The sequence below is a fragment of the Castanea sativa genome, chromosome 5 (genome assembly GCF_040712315.1).
Source record: "Castanea sativa cultivar Marrone di Chiusa Pesio chromosome 5, ASM4071231v1".
Taxonomy (NCBI): Eukaryota; Viridiplantae; Streptophyta; class Magnoliopsida; order Fagales; family Fagaceae; genus Castanea; species Castanea sativa.
In genome coordinates, this window is record NC_134017.1 from 13530011 (window position 1) to 13552059 (window position 22049).

The following is a 22049-nucleotide window of genomic DNA, read 5'->3' on the forward strand; positions in this document are numbered from 1 at the left end:
TGCAAATATGGAGAATATAAAGAAAAAAAATATAATATTTGATGGCAATTTAGATTTTTTAACTCATTATGTCAAATATAATATATAGTTGATGATGCGTAACGTAATTCAAAATTAATCTTAAACATAAAACATTAATGCACATAATGGGTATTATACATAAATTCATAAACCATAAAAATAATTTCGTACTAAAATTTTCAAAACAAACAAATAGTGTACTTTTATTGCGCATCTGCTAGTTATGGACAATAATTAGGCATAATTCATTCAATTTGACTTCGGCAGAGTTTTAAGATTGTGACTTCCCTTTGAACAATGGCTTCTATCACAAAAGGAAATACTTTCATTCCATCAAAATGATCTCTATCCAATAAGTACTGCCCGCAAGAAATATATGTCAGTTGGAAAAGTCTATCATCCTTGGATGCAATACAGAAAGCCAAGTATATCCCGTATGATTTTAAAAATGAATTGGAAAAATACAAGAGTTACTACCAATTTTTTCTAAAACATTTTTACAACCTGAGGTGATTGTTGGAAATATATAAGACTAATTAATAGAACCAATAGAGTAAAATCAAGAGATTATTGGAAACTTATTGATGATAGAGAGAGCCGAGGCGCGGAACTCAATCCATTGTCCTAAGAAGTGATTTCGCCCCACTGGAAGCAATTTATCCTTGGTGTAGAAATGGCTCCGGCGATCACCCTCCGAGATTCAACGGCAAGCTATGGTTATGTGCACTCACAAACCAAAGCTTTGAACTCTTATTAATGTTCACAGAAGTTGAAGGAAGAGTAAGACACAGAATTAGGAATTTGATTGCTATTTCATATGTATTAAGAGACATCCTTACCTCTGTTTTTATAAAAGTATGAAAAGGTTGACTAACACATCTTTATAAATTTGATGTGATAAATTTCCCCAAAAAATTTCTCTTGTTAAACTTTCTTTTCGCAGCTACATAATTAAAGGTTGATTGCTGCGTATTCGGGATTGTGTTGAGGCAATTGAAAGAGCATGTTTTAAGATGAAAATAAGGAATAGACGAGAGAAATTGGTGGACCAGATGGTCTGATGACAGACGGGAGAGTTTAATTCTCACCTACCACCCTCATGTGAAGTCGGCTTCGGTCTTAAATGACCCAGTTGTTATTCTTTTATTTATTTTTCCTAATTTTAATTTGAAACTTTTCCAACAATCTATGCAAAACTACCACATTTTGATACTTGTTTTCTCAAATTAGTTTGTAGGCAAACTTTGTTTTATATGTAAACTTAATAGTTCAAGATGACAAAAATGAAATTTAAATAACTAAAATGACCAAAGGAATAATTTGTATTTTTCATTTTCTTATTTATTAGATAATAATGAATCAATGGCATGGGAATCTACAACCAGTTTCACAAAAATAACATTTGTAATTGCTAAAATAGTAGTTTGTGATTCGTATATAGTGATAGTGATGTTAGTGGAGAGTGGAGACTCCGTGTGAAATTAATACAATATAAATCGCAATTGGTTATCTCAAAAAGATGTTAAATTTTTTGTGTTTGTGGCATTTTAAATTATTTTAACTACAAACTTTTAACCAAATGAATGGAAGGGTCAACTTGGTCATAGATGTGAGGACAAAGTTTGCTTACAAACTAGTTTTTAGGCTATGGCTACAAACTCCCAATAAAAAATTAAAACGGCTACATATTTTAAAATTTTGACTATTAGATTGTATGTTTTTTATGTTCTTAACATACATGTCAAATTTCGTTCAAATTGGATATTATATACTATTCAATGCATAAACTTATTTTTATTCATAGTTTAAGATTACAAAAATTTAAAATTTAAACATTTAATTGATGAAAAAACTATTGATTTTTAATCTTCTTAAAATTTTGCAAGCATGAATAATATAATAAGAAAATGAAATTTAATAGTGGATTGTCAAAATTTACATCTAATAAAAATATATAGGAGAGTTTATAGTTGAAGGGGATAAAAATAGGAGACGGTCATTTCCATTGAACTTGAAGGGACGGAGAGTATGAAGACGGATCGACATCGTAGGTGACCCGACTATGACGGTTCAATTTTGCTGAGTATCCGTCATATATGAGTTAATTGCAAATTCCAGGTTGCATGTCATTTGATATGTTTCAAGTCAACTTTTGCTTTATCTCCACGCAAGCGTGCACACTTAGACTTCTTGCGACACACGTTTGAGAAGACTCCTATATGGAAAGGAACTTGAGAAGGAAGTTGTATCCTAAAAGAAAGGCAATTCTACCCAATATAAATACCCCAGAAACCCTAGATATCAAGGTACGCACATTTGACTCAACTCTGGCACTCTAGGGTTGTAAAGAAATTCTAACTTGACCTTCGGAGGGTTTTTGGCCGGCACCACACCGGTGCTCTCTTTTAGGTCTCTTTGTTTTCTCTTTGCAGGTATTGACTCGACTCGGATAGTGCTTGCAACTTACTGGTGATTTTTTCGGCATCATCAGTTGGCGCCGTCTGTGGAAAATCGAGAGCGTAGGGAAGACTATTTAGCCTTTGCTCTATTCCTAAGACAAAAAGTTGCATGGTACTCACCAGATCGATGGCGACAATCAACAACCAAGGCGAAGAACCGCGGGCTACAATGCTAAAAAGGCAAGTCCAAACTCTTGCGGCGGCGGTTGAGCGCCTCACTAAGCAGAATCATGATTTGGAAGAACAGCTGGGACAAAGGACTGCACACCCAAGCGCACCATAGGAGGACCAGGAGGGTGCTAGTCCGGAAGGAAGAAACACAGAAGGACCTGAGGGCAGCAACGCTCCGACTAGACCCGAGCGGCAAGAAACCAATCGACCATCCGTCTCAAACACTTTGCCGACTCACATAGCTGCCGAAATGCAGGAGATGAGGGAACGTATGGATGTGATGATGAATGCCCTTAAAGGACGGGTATCCAGTAACCTGAACGACCTAGTCCACAGAACGGATTTGCCTTTCACAGCGCTAGTGAATTCATGCCCCCTTCCTCCAAAGTTTCGCATGCCTCATATGGAGAACTACGACGGATCTAAAGACCCATTGGATCATTTGGAATCTTTCAGAACATTAATGCATCTTCAGGGTGTGCCGGATGAAATCATGTGCAGGGCTTTCCTCACCACTTTGAAAGGCCCTGCGAGAGATTGGTACAGTAGACTGACACCCAATTCCATCGGCACTTTTAAGGAATTGGGCGCACAGTTCGTATCACACTTCATCGGAAGTCATCGACATAAGAGGTCTACTGCGTGTATATTAAGTATTAAGCAAAGAGAAGACGAGACTTTAAGGTCATACATAGCCCGTTTTAACAAGGAAGCCCTCTCGATAGACGAGGCGGATGACAAGATACTTGTGGCAGCATTCATGAACGGGCTGCGACAGGGTAAGTTCTTATTCTCTCTATGCAAAAATGACCTGAAAACTATGTTCGACGTGCATTACAGGGCGACGAAGTACATGAACGCCGAGGATGCCTTGATGGCCCAAGAGGACTATAAGCCAAGAAAAAGGGAAAGACAGGAAGATATGAAACCGGACAACGGACGAAAGATGGCAAGAACTAGAGACCGACGAGAAGACCGAAGATCCAAACCACTTTCGGGAAGATTTACAAGCTTCACCCCCCTCACAGCTCCAATTGACCAAGTATTAATGCAAATCAAAGATGAAGGAACCTTGACGTTCCCGGGCAAGTTGAAAGGAGATCTGAACAAGAGGCCAAGAGATAGATACTGCCGTTTTCATCACGATCACGGCCACGATACGATGGACTGTTATGACTTGAAGCAACAGATCGAGACCCTTATCAGGCAAGGAAGGTTGCAGAGGTTCGTAAGGAATGAGAGAACGGATCAACCCCAGGAGCAGAATCCTAGATGGGAAAATGAGCGTCCCAGGCCACCCGTAGGAGATATACGGATGATTGTAGGGGGCAATATTTCTGCCGGATCATCCAAAAAGGCCCGAAAAACTTACTTACGGACGGTTCAAAGCGTCCTGTCGACAGGTTCCTTACCAGAAGGAACACGACGGAACAGCTCCCGCATCGAGTTTTCGGAAGAGGAAGCCCGGCGCCTTCACCACCCCCATGACGACGCGCTCGTGGTTAGCATACAGGCAGGGGACTTCAACATCCACCGAGTTTTGGTGGACAACGGGAGCTCAGCAGATATCCTTTATTATCCCGCATTCCAGCAGATGGGGATTGCTAAAGAGCGCCTGATCCCGGCATGCTCGCCCCTCGTTGGCTTTGGAGGAACCCAGATCTATCCTTTAGGATCCGTCACGTTGGCGGTGACGGTAGGAGAATACCCACAGCAAATAATCAGGGATGTTTCCTTTCTTGTGGTTGATTGCTCCTCAGCATATAATGCCATACTCGGACGACCCACTCTTAATGCTTGGAAGGCCGTCACCTCTACCTACCATCTGATGATCAAGTTTCCAACCGAATACGGAGTTGGAGAACTGCGCGGAAATCAGGTGGCCGCGAGGGAATGTTACGTTGCCATGATGGAGATGGATGACCACATACAGGCAATGAACATCGAGGAACATAGAACAGTAGCAGAACCCGTGGAGGAATTGGAGGAGGTACAACTGGATGATTCAAGGCCCGATCGGATCACCAGGATCGCAACCTCAGTCGACCAAATGGTTCGACATGCGATCCTGTTATTCCTCAAAGAAAACCAAGACGTGTTTGCATGGAGCCATGACGACATGCCGGGAATAGATCCAACAATCATAATTCACAAATTGAATGTATCACCTTCCTTCTCTCCAGTTCGACAAAAGAAGTGTGTGTTCGCCCCCGAACGGGATCGAGCCGTGGCAGAGGAAGTGCAGAAGCTGCGAGAAGCAAACTTCATAAGGGAGGTCTACTACCCTGATTGGCTGGCCAAGAAATCAAACGGGAAGTGGAGAATGTGTGTTGACTTCACGGATCTGAATAAAGCATGCCCTAAAGATAGTTACCCACTCCCGCGCATTGATACCTTAGTAGACTCCACTGCAAGACATGAATTGTTGAGCTTCATGGACGCCTTCTCAGGGTATAATCAAATTAAACTGGAGAAAACAGATCAAGAGAAAACATCATTTGTGACAAGCCAGGGGCTTTTTTGCTACAAGGTGATGTCGTTCGGGCTCAAGAACGCAGGAGCCACATATCAACGATTAATGAACAAAATGTTCGAGCACCAAATTGGCAGGAACATCCAAGTTTACGTAGATGATATGCTGGTGAAAAGTGCAAAGGTGTCTGAGCACCTGAGAGACCTCTAGGAGACTTTCAACACTCTTCGGACGTATAAAATGAAGCTGAATCCAAGCAAATGCGCATTCGAAGTAATCGCTAGAAAATTCCTAAGATTCATGGTGTCCCAGCGGGGCATTGAAGTCAACCCAGAGAAAGTGAAGGCGATTATGGAGCTATCTCCTCCGAGGACGGTGAAGGAAGTGCAAAGCCTGACAGGAAAGATAGCGGCCTTAAATAGGTTCGTGTCGAGAGCGACGGATAAGTGTCTCCCCTTCTTCAGAACACTAAGGAGATCTTTCGAGTGGACGGACGAATGCCAAAGGGCATTTGAGGAGTTGAAGGCATATCTTTCTGCCCCGCCATTGCTTAGTCCGTCCACACCGGGGGAGGAATTGTTCTTGTACCTAGCCGTCTCATCAGCAGCGGTAAGTGCAGCTATCATCAGAGAGAAAGGGAAGGTACAAAAGCCCGTGTACTTTATCAGCCGGGTGCTAAGAGGCGCGAAGGAGAGATACCCACAGATGGAGAAACTCGCTTTCGCTCTTGTTACTGCAGCTCGAAAACTCAAGCCCTATTTTCAAGCACATACCATAAAGGTCCTGACGGATCAGCCCTTGCGGAGAGTAATGAACAATCCTGAAACTGTAGAATGGATGGCTTTATGGGCTATCGAGCTGAGTGAGTACGATATCCAATACCAGCCGCGAACGGCGGCGAAAGGACAGATACTGGCAGATTTCATTGCGGAATTCACTATACCTGAGGAGTAGGGGGCAGAAGAGACGCCCACATGGAGAATTCACACAGACGGATCTTCCAACAAGCATGCGAGAGGAATCGGGGTTGTACTCCACACCCCGGAAGGAGATAAGATCGAATGCATGATCTGTCTGGAATTCACCACTACAAATAACGAAGTAGAGTATGAGGCCCTGGTGGCAGGATTGGAGCTTGCGATAGCCGCTGGGGCTAGAAAGGTGGTAGTCTATTCTGATTCTCAAATTGTAGCCAGTCAAGTTGATGGGAGCTATGATTGTAGGAATGAACGAATGAGAAGGTACCTCGAGGAAGTGAAGGGTCGAACGAGTGACCTCCAATTCACGATAGTTCAGATCCCAAGAGAAGAGAACCAAGAGGCGGATCGACTCGCAAAGGCTGCTTCAGCCGAACCTATGATCGTCCCAGAACAGGTATTGTCCTTCGTCCAACATTCATCGCTACTAGATAATGTTCGAGTGCAGGAAGTAAGCACTAAAGATGATTGGACGGTTCCAATTGTGGCGTACCTCAAGGACGGCAAGCTGCCCGATAGCAAAGAAGACGCAAGCAGATTGAAGGTCAAGGCTGCCCGATTCATCCTGATTAAAGACGTCCTCTACAAAAGAGGATTCTCCCGACCATATCTAAGATGCATTGGCCGTGAGGAAGCATACTACGTAATGAGGGAAGTTCATGAAAGAATTTGTGGAAACCACTCTGGATCAAGGTCTCTGGTGCACAAGCTACTCCGAACAGGAGACTATTGGCCGACAATACAAAAGGATGCCCATATGTACGTTAGAGCCTGCGATAAGCGTCAACGGTTTGGCAATCTCATTAGACGGCCAACGGAGGAACTCAAGCCTATGACGGCTCCGTGGACATTCGCATAATGGGGATTGGACATCATGGGTCCATTTCCAATAGCGGTAAGACAACTGAAGTTCTTGGTGGTTGGTATTGACTACTTCACCAAGTGGGTGGAAGTAGAAGCTCTTGCTACTATCACGGAGAAAAACATTCGCAACTTTGCATGGAGAAGTATTATCTGCCGATATGGGATCCCAAGAGTGCTTGTTTCAGACAATGGGAAGCAATTTGACAACGATGCATTCCGAGACTTTTGTTCTCAACTGGGAATCAAGAACCATTACTCGTCACCCGCCCACCCACAGGCCAACGGACAGGTTGAAGTCACGAACCGGTCCTTGTTAAAGATTATCAAGACCCGGCTCGAGGGGGCAAAGGGTATATGGCCGGACGAACTACCAAGTGTACTATGGGCGTACAGGACAACGGTAAGAACGCCAACAGGAGAGACACCGTTTTGATTGGCGTATGGTGCTGAGGCCCTCATACCGGCAGAAGTGGGATTAACGAGCTACCGCGTGGAAAGCTATGACGAAAGCAAGAATAATGAAGCATTGCGCCTAGAACTCGACCTTGTAGATGAGGTCAGGGCAGCAGCAGCACAGAGACTGGCGCGGTACCAAGACATGATGGCAAAATACTATAACTCCAAGGTCAAGCACCGGAACTTCAAGGTGGGAGATCTGGTATTACGAAGAGTGCTTGGCGCTACGAAGGATGCATCATTGGGAAAGCTGGGTCCTAACTGGGAAGGCCCATACAGAATTATCTCATGGCATAGGAAAGGAACGTACTACTTGGAGACGTTAGACGGAAGGAAGTTGGGCCATCCCTGGAACACGGAGTACCTGAAGAAGTACTACCAGTAGTGCGACAGTTATAAGACAATGTCTACTGCCTTATTTTTAGTTTAATTTTAAACATTCATAAGTTTTTACTTATTAGAGCCCAAGTTTTCTTTTCCATAAACAATTTGGTATGTTGAACTGATATAATGAGAGGAATTTTTATCTAGAAAATATGAAATGCATGGCGTTGAAATTCTACAAGTCCACAACATGGACGGATCATCCTAAAGGGATAAGAAACCTAGTTCACAAAGTGGACGAGTCTCAAATCCACTAGTCCACAAAGTGGACGGATCATCCAAAGGATGAAAAACTCTACAAGTCCACAAAGTGGACGGATCATCCAAAGGATGAAGATCCGACAAGCCCACAAAGGGGACGAATCACCTAAAGGATGAAAATCTTACAGGTCCACAAAGTGGACGGATCATCCAAATGATGAAAAATCTACAAGTCCACAAAGTGGACGGATCATCCAAAGGATGAAAAATTCTACGAGTCCACAGTGTGGACGGATCATCCAAAGGATGGAAATTCTACGAAGTTCATAAGGTGGACGGATCATCCAAAAGATGAAAGTTCTACTAAGTCCACAAAGTGGACGGATCACCCAAAGATGAAGGTTCTACGAGTCCACAAAGTGGACAGATCATCCAAAGGATGAAAGTTCCAGTCCACAAAGTGGATGGATCATCCAAAGATGAAGGTTCTACGAGTCCACAAAGTGGACGAATTATCCAAAGGATGAAAGTTCTACAAAGTCCACAAAGTGGACGGATCATCCAACGGATGAAAACAATACAAGTCCACAAAGTGGACGAATTATCCAAAGGATGAAAGTTCTACAAAGTCCACAAAGTGGACGGATCATCCAACGGATGAAGACAATACAAGTCCACAAAGTGGACGGGTCTCGAAAAATACATCTGAAAGTAAAGTCCAAGAAAGGACGGACATATACGGTTCACAGCAGACGGGTTATCTAACTAAGATAAATATGCATATAATGTGCGACGAATGATAAGCAAGCAAATAGGCAAATAAAAGATTAAACAAGTTAAATTGTATGAATACAAACGACAGTTCAACAAGTTTGCTTACAACGGTAAGAATTCTTAAAAAATAAAAAACTACTGATTCTTCAGAGAAGGGTTCTCAATCATCTGGCCGTCGTTTGGTTGACCTGGAGGAAGGGCTTCACCATCGTCCGCTGGAGCAGTGACGGCAAACACTTCGTCTGTGCTTTCTGAACGGACGGACTGCGCAAGTGTTTGCCCTTGAGCCTCAATTGAAATGTGGGATACGTCCAGGTCAGGATAAGACGACTTCACCTGACAGATGGCGTCGTCAAATCCATCAGCAAAGGAGCTCTCAAGCTCTGCCAGTAGGAGGTCGGAGTTGCGGTATTCCTGGACGGCTATCTCCTTCGCATTATGGAGTTTAGCCTTTGTGTCCGTCAGTTCCTTCTCCTTGTCCTTCAAAATTCCGCGCAACTGTTCACTCTCCTTCTCCACCTCTCCTCTGACCTGCTCCGAGCATTTGAGCTTTCTGTCCATATTGATCTTGTAGGTCTTCAGCTCGTGAAGCTCATCCTCCATCGTCTTGTTCTTCTTCCTTAGACGGTCCATTGTCGTCTCGTGATTGAGACAACGGCCAAATAAGCCTTTCATCATCAGCATTGCCTAGGAATACAAACATCATTTTAATGACGGGTGAAAAAGAACTTGACGGAATTAGAGGATGGATTTAAAATTACCTGTGCAATGGTGAAGAGGCCCGTCTCTCCCATCGCCTCCGTCGCATGGTTACCGAGGTCCTCGTAATCATCGGCCGTCAAGATAGACGACAGCTTCTCAAGGGCATAACTTGAATCCTCCCGAAAGAGAATGGGTGGTTTCTCCCCGGTGGGTACTGGACCCTTCATCAAGCCTTTGCCCTTTCCATGCTTGACGGGCGTTTTCTCTGCCTCCAATGCCACGACGGGTTCAGGCGTGGTCTTTTGCTTCTTTGGAGGACGGTCCGTTTTTTCATGCTGAGTTCGTTTTGACGGTACAGGTGGGACCGTCCCCTTTGTTTGACTCACCTCCTACTTTTTCTTTGCTGCCTGTTGTTTAATGAAGGCTCTCCTTTTAGCGGCATTCATCTCTGTAAATCAAAGACGGATGAGAAAGGCAAGGGTAAAAAAAAAAAAAAACACTTAAGGAAGACGGATAGAGTTTCGACGAACTTACATTTTTGAACTCTGTTATCGTATCGACGGGCGGTGGATGAAGTTTCGGGTCCGTCACAATACCAATGTAGAGTGTCGAGGGTGACGAGTTGAGCCCAAGTCCTCTCTTGCAATTTCGTCTTGTTAAAAATTTTCTCCAAAAAACTCCACTACTCCAAGTCAACTTGTGGACGGTCCCGAGCTGCATTAAAAGACGGTTAGACCTTAAAGAACAAACCAAAGATTAACTGGACGGAAACAAAAGGAATGCATACCCGACGGAGGCATTATGCCCCATGTGGTGTCGACGGGCATGTAGGTTCTATCCCCTGGACGACACATCCATTCGTCCCCTTCCAAAAAGAAATAACGACTCTTCTAGTCTCTATTCGAGTCCGGCGTATCACTGACGAGCCTCAATAATGGGCTTCTAGCCACAAAACTATACATCCCCTTTGATTTGACAATCTCTGTTGGACGGTAACAGTGGAAGAATTCTTCCACCGTCAACCTTCGGGCACCGTCAGACATTGCCCTATACAAAACTTCTACCCCAATGAACACCCTCCAGGCGTTTGGGGAGATTTGGGTGACGGACAGGCCAAGGTACTGAAGAAGATGACGGTGGAGAGAACTTAAGGGAAATCTTAGCCCCGCCTTTAAGGCTTGCTCATAGATCCCAACACCGTCTACCCCCCTGTAGTAACACTTTTCGGATTTTTCGGGAAGACGTAGACGGATGTTATTTGGTATTTGATACTTGGTCCTAAGCGTGTTGAGATGGGATTCAGTCATTGACGATCTGAAATCATTTACCGTCCAAAGGGGCAGCATGACGAACTCCCTAAGACCATCTGGGCCAATCACTGACTGAACGGGGGGATCCACACCGTCTAAGCTACTACTGGACGACTCTGAACTCTCCGTCTCCAGACCTCCATCTAGGGAAGAAGAGGTACTGGACGGATTCCTCTCTTCACTTAAAGTGTCAGGATCTCTTAGACCTGACGGGAACCTTTCATCGTAGCCCGCCCCTTCGCGGACAAACGACTGGTTACTTAACGCACTAGACATTACCTACATTTATGATGGTATAACCTAAGACACCGACGGATCTAAAGAAAGCGCATATATGCAAAACAATGAAATAAAAAGAAAGACGGAGAAGATTTTGGAGTACATACCGGATCGAAATGGCTTCTAATGAGAGACGACAGATCGATTAGCTGAACGGCAAGAATGCACGGTAGTTATGACGGTTGCGCTCTGCTCACAAATTTTTGGTAGGAAGAGAAAATGAAGGTAAAAATGTCTGGCATTTATAGAACGAGGGGCACGGAATACGAAGCGACGCCTTGTTTTGGGGGAACAGCCAATCCACAAGGACCACGTGTTCTTCTCTAGACATGCAAGCCACGTGTCCTCCGTCATGGTATACTAAGACCGTCCCATCTCAATACATTGCTTTATGAGTCAGTCCATGAATCCGTCAAGTTTCAAAGACGGATCCAAGGACTGAAGGGGGCAACTGAAGGGGATAAAAATAGGAGACGGTCATTTCCATTGAACTTGAAGGGATGGAGAGTATGAAGACGGATCGACACCGTAGGTGACCCGACTATGACGGTTCAATTTTGCTGAGTATCCGTCATATATGAGTTAATTGCAGATTCCAGGTTGCATGTCATTTGATATGTTTCAAGTCAATTTTTGCTTTATCTCCACGCAAGCGTGCACACTTAGACTTCTTGCGACACACGTTTGAGAAGACTCCTATATGGAAAGGAACTTGAGAAGGAAGTTGTATCCTAAAAGAAAGGCAATTCTACCCAATATAAATACCCCAGAAACCCTAGATATCAAGGTACGCACATTTGACTCAACTTTGGCACTCTAGGGTTGTAAAGAAATTCTAACTTGACCTTTGGAGGGTTTTTGACCGGCACCATACCGGTGTTCTCTTTTAGGTCTCTTTGTTTTCTTTTTGCAGGTATTGACTCGACTCGGATAGTACTTGCAACTTAGTGGTAATTTTTTCGGCATCATCAGTAGTCATTGCCTACAAACCAGTTATAGGTAAACTTTGTTTTTTGTTTTTTGTTTTTCATATTTTTAAAGAATTCTCTCCCTCTGCACCGCTGATTGAGTGGAGAATGTTACAATTATAAATCTTGTTTCCAAAGCCTTTGTGAAGGCCAAAGGATCGGAGATCCAACAGAAAGGTTTCAACGCGGCTCCAATAACAACACTTATCAGCGGCTGGTAAAATAGTTGTAGTAAAAATAAAGATTGAATCAGTAACAGTAACATGGATGGAGCCAAACAAGTGATCAGTGTAGCCAATTTGAAGGTTTAACTTTAAGCATGGCAGCGGTGAGCTTTGCACCTTTGTCCTGAAATTTGAAGTGACCAATTTTTTAATATTTGTAGTGATAATTTGGAACGTTGGTTTCATATTATGATAAGTTTATTATAATATTACAAAAAAAAAAAAAAACAGTAATTTATCTTATTAAAAAGTTGAATCGACCAATATGATAAATCTAGCACAATATTACAAACATACAGCCTATTACGACAGTCCATAGGTACAACTTTTAACACACATCATGTGTTCAATTGAAGTCCAATATGAATTAACAGGAGATTACAATAAAAGCAAATAACAAAACTTAGGTACATTTCATTAAGTTTTCCAATTAATATCAAACACCCAACAACATTTATTTAATTTTCATTGAAAAAGATGACATTATTAATCCTTCATTCATCAATGCAATCATGTATTTGAATCTAATTAGGGAATGTGATGCAGAGAATATCAGGAACTATATCTAATTTTTGCCCCAATTCAAAAACAGTTTGAGATCCAATATACCAATCTCATTTTTGGACAAGTTACCTTGCTAAAGGAATGAGTTCCGTAATCATATTCATATTGACCATTTCAACTAAGTAATTTGATTCGTCTGCCCTTTGAGCTAATTCAGATTTCAAACACTCCTTTAGTTTCATCACCACTTCACTCATGGGTGGCCTTTCGGTGGAGGTAGAAGACACACAAGCCATTGCTATTTCAATAGCTTTCCAAGCAGAGTTAACGTTGAAATCTCCACACAACCTTGGATCAACTATATTTTGAATATCCCCTTTATCAAGCATGATTCTCACCCATTGGCTTATGTGAATGTTTTCATCGGATCTTTCTATCACAGGTCGACTTGTAATTATCTCCAAAAGAACAACTCCAAAACTATAAACATCACTTTTCTCAGTCAACCTATATGAGAGGGAGAACCTGCAAGCCAATGCATGTCAAACTTTTTGTTTTTAAAAATATTTGATTATAAGAAGTTTAATTTTCAAGTCATTCCCATTGACCTTTATCCGGTATAAGGTTTGAATCCATTTTCTATTTAGAATTGGTCACATGCTTGCAGATTACTAATAGTTCTATTGTATTTAACAAAACGACTTTTGAAGATGACAAGCTATGCAACAAAAATACTCACTCGGGGTCGAGGTAACCAGGGGTGCCACCAACATTAAATGTTGAGACATGAGTGATGCCATCAGTTGGGAACATTTTGGAAAGACCAAAATCAGCTATTTTGGCATGAAAATTTTCATTCAATAAGATGTTTGTAGTCTTCACGTCTCTATGGATTATAGGTGGTTTACATCCATAGTGCAAATACTCCAATCCTGCATTTTCATGGTCTATATATGTCATTTTCAGAAAAAAAATGAAAATTTATTATTAAAAAAAAAAAAGTTAATCGAATTAACTCATCGCTCATAGTTAACCTTGTGCTGCGTCCATTGCAATATTAAGCCTTGCTTCCCAACTCAAGATATTAGTATTCTTACCTGCATCCATAAATGAAATTCCTAAGCGTTTCTGTGTGATTCAATTAAAGTAACCTTGATCATGTGACCATTACAGTAAGAAAATTTTAGAAAGGAAAACTGTTTTTCTATTTGATTCTCTAATGATGGATTAGGTCCTCCCTAGGGCCAAGCTCAGTTGGGTCGTACTTTATATTGTACATATGCACTACCAGTCGTAGAATATGCCTACGGATACAGGACTCCTCTATTTAATTAATTTTTTTTATAAGAATTCAATAATATACTCTCAATTCCTCTCTTTCTGTATAGATTATTCTATGGGGAATCACATTTGGAAGTGAAAAATGTGAAATCTTCGCTAGACACTTTCATTATTACCAACCTGAAAGATGTGCATATAAGTCTCCGTTGGCCATATACTCATAAACAAGGCCCATGTTTGGTCCTTCATAGCAATAGCCAACAAGGGTCGTCAAGTTTCTATGATGAACTCTCATAAGAAGTTTCACCTGTAATTCAAGAAGATTCATTTTCATTAATTTGATATTAAAATCTATGTATATGTTTGTGGGAAAAGCTCAAGAAATCTGCATCATAGTCTCTTGCCTCGGCTTGAAATTGTTGATACCCTTGAACTGATGACAGAGAAAGCACTTTCACTGCTACTTCAGTGTCATCAATGTAGCCATGATAAACTTTTCCAAACCCACCCTTACCAAGAACCCTTTCAAAGTTGTTGGTAATTCTTATAAGATCAGCATAAGCAAATTGGCGTTGTAGTGACTCTAAAGACTGGAACGACATGGTCTGGATGTTGGGTTCTGTTTCCGCTATTTCCAGTCCTGCGATCATCGTGAGCATTATAGTAACATATGAGAGGAGAATATATTCTATGTTTATATGAATATGGGTATTGTATTTCAATTCTAACCTCTACTCGCATCTTTTTGTTTTCTCTTAAGCCTCCACAAGACAGACGCAACAATTAATGCGAGGATGAGCAATACACCAACTGATGCCCCAATTGGAACAGCAATATTGTTCTTCTTTTTGCATGATCCAGATCCACAAACATTTAAATTTTCGTCCACACTAGAGCAATAAAATCAATGGCGGTGAAACTGTAAGGCATTGAATTTATAACTTTTTTCCCACTAATGTTCTCAAGAGGAGAGCATGTAATATGAAAGGAAAATTATGGTAATGAAGTATTACATTATCTTCAAAAAAAATCATACCTTAGTAATAGTGAACCATTCCTCGATCTTTCAATGAGGTCAGCTGGAATAGTACCAGTGAGCTGATTTTTTTCCAAGTTTCTGCAAAGGTACAGTGAATATGATTTTTGTCTCTTAAAACAAATAAATTTTTAGAAAAAATCATTAGAATTCAACTTACAAGACCCTCAAGTATTGCAATTGAGAAAGAAAATTAGGCACGGATCCAGTAAGGTTATTGTTTGATAGATCCCTGAAATGAAAAAATTGTTAGAAATCAATACTAACTCTCTTGTTTCTAGAAATTTCTAAAGTTCCACTCAATTTGCTTCTCTTCGAAATTCTCTAGAAACTTCTAGAACTTCTCACACAATCTCTCTCTCTAGAAACTTCTCTCTAATTCCGGAAATTTCTCTCTTGCTCTCTTTCCAGAATTCTCTCCAAGATAGTTCTCATATATTCTCTAGAAGCTTCCTTGGATTAGTGAATTTTAGTCACATGTTTATAGAATAGTCTAGAAAGTTAGAGAATGGCATTAATTTAATGCCAATAAAAAGGAAGATCTAGAAGCTTCAAGTTGGTTCCCTAACCAACATACACCTACTATAAATAGATGTGGTGAGGTTTAAAGTGAAGTGAAGTAGAGTGTAAGGTGAAGTGGAGTGTGAGAGACTCCTAGAGGTGTGAAGTGAGTGAGTGTCATAGAGTACCAAGTGAGAGGTGTGAAGTTGTATGTAAGGTGAAGTGTGTGAGGTAAAGAGAAGTCAAGTGTGAGGTGAAGTAAATAGGTGTCTAGAGAGTTGGTGTGTGTCTTATAAAAGCATTAGTACTTGTAAAGTGTTGTAATTCAAAGAGTCAAGTTCTCAATAAAAGCTCTTTGTTTAGTATTTTGTTCAACAATCTAGTGTCAGAGCTTCCGCTAACTCAACAAAAATTACTTACATTGTCAAAAAAATTTTAACCAAATTTGGTAATTATTATCCATTTTTTATTTTTTTTATAATACATTTTTTATTATATAAATAGCAAATACTTACAAAATTTGTGACATTGTGAGATTTGATATATAAGCAGATATCACTCCAGTCAATCCACTAGAGGACAAGTTCCTGATTCAATTTACATTTCACAATAACATAAGTAATATATACTTCAAAAAGTAGTTTCCGAGTCATAAGCTTAATCATATGAACAAATAAACTTACAAGGATGTTATTCTGGGGGGGTTAACACTATCATGGCTACAATTTAACCCTGCCCATGAGTATGCTTGTGGGAGACACGGATCTCCTTCCCAATTTTTCTGTACTCCATATGCTGACTTGATATTTGTGATAGCATCAACTATAACATTTTCATATCCATCCTAATAAGTCAAAAAACAAAAAAAACAAAAAAAAAACAAAAAAAAACAAAAACAAAAACAAAAATAGAATAAGGCACTAGATTGACATGTGTGGAAGAAAACATACCATCTTTTTGATATGTTCCAGATTGTGAGAGATCTCTCACTGAATATATCTCAAGTGCATTGATGATGGGTGGCAGTGTTGAACCTTCTGCTTTTGAGAATAAAAAATCATATACCTGGGCATTCGGCAAAATCGATCGGCTGAACAACGTGGTTGTGTTCAAGTATATTGGAGCTAAAGGTCCATACAAATATTTCCCGTTTAGAGTAATGTTGAATGATCTGAGCTGAGTAGCTGTGAGGTTTACTACTTCAGCAAAGTGCATGTAGATATAGTATTCGGAATAAGTAGCATTCTCCGTATACCAAAACAACTTCAGAGGAGCGCTAACATTAATTGGAGTGGAGGCAGTACTCATAACAATAGATGGTGGTTGGTAATAATTGTAACTTGGGGTGTCAACAGTTTGCGAGGTACTTAAAATTGTGTCCGTATTGTCGTTATAGGGGTCCCAAATGCGATCATAAATGTCGAATGGATACCTAAGGAAACATAGATATTCAGTATTAGCTAGCAAGTAATTGAATTAAGGGGTGTGTATGTATCAAATTGGGCTGGGTTTGGAATATTTTTCAATCAAATCCAACATTTTCCCATTGAGAAAATATCAATCCAACCCAACCTATGGTAACTTTAAAAACTAGCCCAATTTGTGTTGTGTAGGGTTGTTTGGTTGGGAAATTGGGCAATTTTGTGAGACCTAATACAAAAATTGGCTTTCACTCAATTTTTTAGCTTATTATCAAATAAATTACTCTATTGACTCTAATATTCAATTTTCATCAAGGCTAGTTTCCAAAATCAAAATAACTTAGGGATAAAGGTTGGGTACAAACTTGGTTATAATCTAAAACTACAACTCTCACTAAAAAAATTAATATGACTACTTATTTTGTAAATTTAATCATTGGATTGCACATTCTTTATATTCTTAATACATAAATTTTGTGCTATTTACCATCGTTTGATCCATAAACTTATATTTTATGCATAATTTTAAATTACAAAAATTTGAAATTTAAATATTTGATTCATGACATTATGTAGGGTTGGATTGGCTCAAGTTTGTTGGGTTGAAATCACACCTAATGTTAAATGAAATTATATTTAATGAGGGTTCAATGTGAAAGCAAAACTCCCCCCTTTACACCTTTACAAGTGTTGTGCCATTACAGATTTTTGCATTATTAAAACTAGTGTGTCATCCTATGCAGATACGTAGGTATAATTAAAAGTAATAGTAATTATACAGTTCAAATCATTTTTTTTTTTTTTTTATAAAAGACGTTTAAGTTATACATGTTATTAGTTTACACTTTTTTTTAAACCATACATTTCTAAAATATGTAATGGTTTCTCATTATATATATATATATATATATATATATATATATATATATATATATTGGATTTGAACTTTTGAATTTTTACACTTAATAATTCACTTAGCACAAAATTATATATTAAATGGGACACATGGTGTAAAATTAAGAATTCTATTAAAATCTCATTGAATTTTCTCTAAACTTTGGTTATTAATATATATGTATATAAGCTTTGGCTATTAATATATATATAAATAACTCACCTGTATGATCTACTGGAACCAACATCCAAGCGAGCGAAGAGTGCCAATGATCCAAAGTTTGTTACATAGGTCTTATTGTTCAATGGCCGCAACTCTATTGCTGATATAAATGGCATCCCGAGGCCCGTGTTTACAAGACAGACTTGTAAATTAGTTAAAGATGGGGCATGTATGAGCTCCTTAAAGACAGGAATGGTTACATTCATTATGTTGACCGTATCCCACATATTCACTCCCAGATGAATATCGAATTGTGGTAACTTGCTTTGTCCATCATAATTCCCATATAAGAAAGTTCCTCGGATCAGATACTTAGTGCCTTGCGTAATGCTTATGTTGTAACAGTTTCGGATTCCTTGAGGAAAGCTTCTGAGATTCCATACTTGCTGTTGAAAGCCACCTTTATATACAGCTGATATCTGCTGACTTATACCAGTGTCTATGAATGCTGCATCCGAAATGTAATTTATGCCTGTTGTCGGCTCAGAATAGTTAGAATTTGCTGGTGATCCGCAAGCTATGCTAATGAAGCCTGAGACACATAGACAGAATAATACCTTAGCTATTTGGTTAGCTGATCAATGATATATTCAAGAATTTAGATTGTCATACCTGATTGATCCTGCGCATCAACTAGATGTATAAGAGCAAAACCACCAAGAAATGCATGGATGAAATGTTTAAAGCTCCCCATCATGACCCTCTAACTTTCTTCTCGCTTATGGGAACAATACCGCAGATATTTTCTCCACCATCCCATAAGTACTTTAACAAAAGAGAATAGTTTAACAAACATAGTCAGTTGTTCTCATCACTTGAAGTATTCTACCTTGTAAATTGACAGATTATCAAACTTTTTAATTTATTTGAAAAATTCGTGCTAAATTTACGTATGTATTTTTTAACTCCTAGTCAATGAGAATAATGGAAATATTATCTACTCTGAAGTCTGACCTTAGTCTAGAATAATGGAAATATTAACTACTGTGTATCAAAGTCTTTTCCTCTCTTTATGAACAAGTAAAATTCCAACAATGCATGGTAAAAGTAATATATCTTCTTCTTCTTCTTCTTCTTTTTTTTTTTTTTTTTTTGGTTAGAACTAGTAAAATCTGTCGTTATGCTGACAGCTCTGTAACGACTTGGAATATAGATAGCGAAGTTCTTTAAACAATTATCGAATGCAGGCCCGCAGCTTGGCCGATAACTAAGACCGAAAGCATTTTAATATTTATAATAAGAATAACTCTTCTTACATAGCGTGTTAAAGACTTAAAAGTTTCCTTATTATCACAATAATTAGGCATAGTTTATTCCATCTGACTTCGTCAGATTGTCGGAGTTTTAATATTGGTTACCAGATTTGACTTTTCCTTGAGCAGTGGCTGATAACCCGAAAGGAAATACTTTCATTTCATCAAAATTATCTCTATCCAATAAAATGCCAGCGAGAAATAGGTGTCAGTAGTTGGTAAAGCCCATAGTCCTTCAAAATCATCCAGCAGACCAGGTATTTCTGATTTCTCCTATCACTTTCAGAGAATGAGTCACATGCATGTATAATTTGTGAATTGCAAAATCCTAGAGCTATCACCATCTTTATAAAAACTAGTTGATTGCTCCCAGCAGTATTTGGTGCATTTTGAAACATTTTGTAGGGAATTATCTTGTGGCCAAAAAAGAGGGGTAGCAAAATATTAACCTCCTTCGACAAAAATTTACCTTGTTGAAGGATTGACTTCATAAAATCATATTCATGTTGACCATTTCACGTGAATAAATTGATTGAACCTCACCGCCCTTCCTTTGAGGTAATTCAGACGCAAACACTCCTTTAGTTTCGCCATTACCAGACTCATGGTTAGCCTTCTAGTGGAGGTGGGGGACACACAAACCATTGCTATTTCAATACCTTTCCAAGTAGCAATAACGTTAAAATCTCAATGAAACTTTTGATCAACAATACTTTGAATATCCCCTAGAGCAAGCATGATTCTCATCCATTGGTTTATGTGAGTGTTTTCATTATGGGATCTTTCTATCACAGGTCAACTTGTGATTATCTCCAAAATAATAATTCTAAAACTCCAAATATCACTTTTCTCAGTCAACTTATGTGAAACGGAATACCTAAACGCCAACGCATGTCATAATTTTATTATTTTTCAATACAACAAGTTCAATTTTCAAGTAATTCATTCCCACTAGTCCCATTAATCAATACTAGGTTTGTAACCATTTTCTTTCGAGAATTTTTCTCGGTTTTGTGGATTACAAATATTATAATGTGGAGATAATCACCTTAGAGAGACTCTTGAGAAGTTAAGACAACAAAATGTTTATAGTCTTCACACATCTATAAAAATAGGTAGTTTACAACCATAGTGCAAATACTCCAATCCTACATTGCATAGTCCAAATCAATATATATATATATATATATATATATATATATATATATATATATATATATAGACACACACACACACAAACTAAAGCAGAAACCTCATGTGGGAGAGCTTGCTTTTTATATGTACATGCCCACCATGTCATGCCATCTTAAATACATCATAACTAAGAATGATGTCGTATATCTTTAACCTTTCATGAACTCCTACCAAGTTCCAACTTCATCATCCCATCTAATCTTAAACTGTATGAGTTGGCTATAATCAAGGAAGAGAGCCAAGCGTTTTTTATTGAGTGACAATGATAACTTATTGTTTTGATGTTGAGATCAGATGTTCTGGGTTTTGTAAAGAATGAGATTGGCTTTGGGTCTTTAGGTGTTTGGTGTGGGAAAGTTATAATTGTATTTTGTTTTAAAATTAAAGAGAAATAGAAAGAAATATTTTAATTGATCATTGATGAGATTAGCTATTTTTTAAAAATGTTTTAGAACTCATAATTTTTAGATTTTTTGTAGTTGGTTACTGCTATTTAGTGCAATATCGATATTAGTTATGACAATAAAAGTGAAAGTCAATGATTATTTTAGAGAGTTTTTCGTGTTATTTTTCTATTTTTAATTTTATTTTATGTAGAAGCCTAACTAAAGGCAATTAAATCATTATAAATAGAAATGTTTTAAACCATTTTCTTTATTTTATCACATTTCTACATGCTAGTACTAACAAATGATTTCCTTTCGTTGAGATAATGAAATGGGTGTTTGAGATTTGTGGGTCGGTATTTGGTTGTGAAAATTGAATAGTTGAGGAAATTTTTGGAAAGTTGCTTGATTTTTTGTAATTTTAGGATATGACAGAATTTTATGCTTTGAACTGAAATTTATAAATTTTAAATTTCAAAATCATTTAATGAATTTTAAAAAATAAAGTCTACATATAATTTAATATGTTTCTCATGCCCCAAACCCAAAAAGGGTCCAAAGCATGAGGAATCTACAACCCAAAAGCACCTGCAATTATTTTGGCTATTCAATCCAAAAAATGTCCACCAGCATCAACTAATTTTCATACCAATTTCATTAAAAGTACTCCCAAAGTTAGTCGGCGTTCTATGATAATTACAAGGACCATGGGTCACAAAAGAATTGAGATCTAAATAATTTTAATTACACATCAAACTTGCCGTGTCAGAGATAAAATTCATCACCACTATTAGTTACAAAAGAGTGTGTCAAGTCTCCTCAAGGTTGTACAATACCTAAGGATCACCATCACTAAAGTCCATTCTCCATCAGTAATTTTTCTAACTAATGCTAGCCACAAAACCTATCTCAAAAGATCACTGCCTACTCTAAAAAAGTTTGGTGAAAGAATGGGATGAGACAGAGCTTAGTAAGTAGTAAAACTAATAGGAGTAGAGGAAATGCAAGTTTCATGATAATGAATATTTCACAAAACAAGTTATAGCTTGGGAATTATTAAATAAATTCTACAGAATCATTTCTTATAATAATC

At 38.8% G+C, this 22049-nt stretch overlaps 1 protein-coding gene across 1 annotated transcript; it reads right to left on the minus strand.

The window, feature by feature from the left end:
- Positions 1–12527: 12527 nt before the first annotated feature.
- On the minus strand, positions 12528–18942 carry LOC142636577 (LRR receptor-like serine/threonine-protein kinase IOS1). Its single transcript, XM_075810840.1, has 13 exons — positions 18736–18942; positions 18124–18655; positions 16536–17017; positions 16269–16407; positions 16101–16172; positions 15245–15316; positions 15085–15165; positions 14778–14938; positions 14453–14688; positions 14229–14355; positions 13802–13864; positions 13507–13699; positions 12528–13292 (listed from the first exon to the last, which is right to left on the minus strand). Exons 1-13 carry the CDS (start codon positions 18818–18820, stop codon positions 12893–12895), a joined length of 2643 nt encoding a protein of 880 aa, XP_075666955.1. The 5' UTR covers positions 18821–18942; the 3' UTR covers positions 12528–12892.
- Positions 18943–22049: the final 3107 nt, after the last annotated feature.

Excerpts from the sequence above, each read along its gene's own strand:
- LOC142636577 (XM_075810840.1), bottom strand. The coding sequence starts at position 18,820 with ATGATGGGGAGCTTTAAACATTTCATCCATGCATTTCTTGGTGGTTTT. Across the intron at positions 14,939-15,084 it reads AATGGTTCACTATTACTAAG|TGTGGACGAAAATTTAAATG; the intron begins GTATGATTTTTT and ends TTATTGCTCTAG. Across the intron at positions 14,689-14,777 it reads ACAAAAAGATGCGAGTAGAG|GACTGGAAATAGCGGAAACA; the intron begins GTTAGAATTGAA and ends CGATGATCGCAG.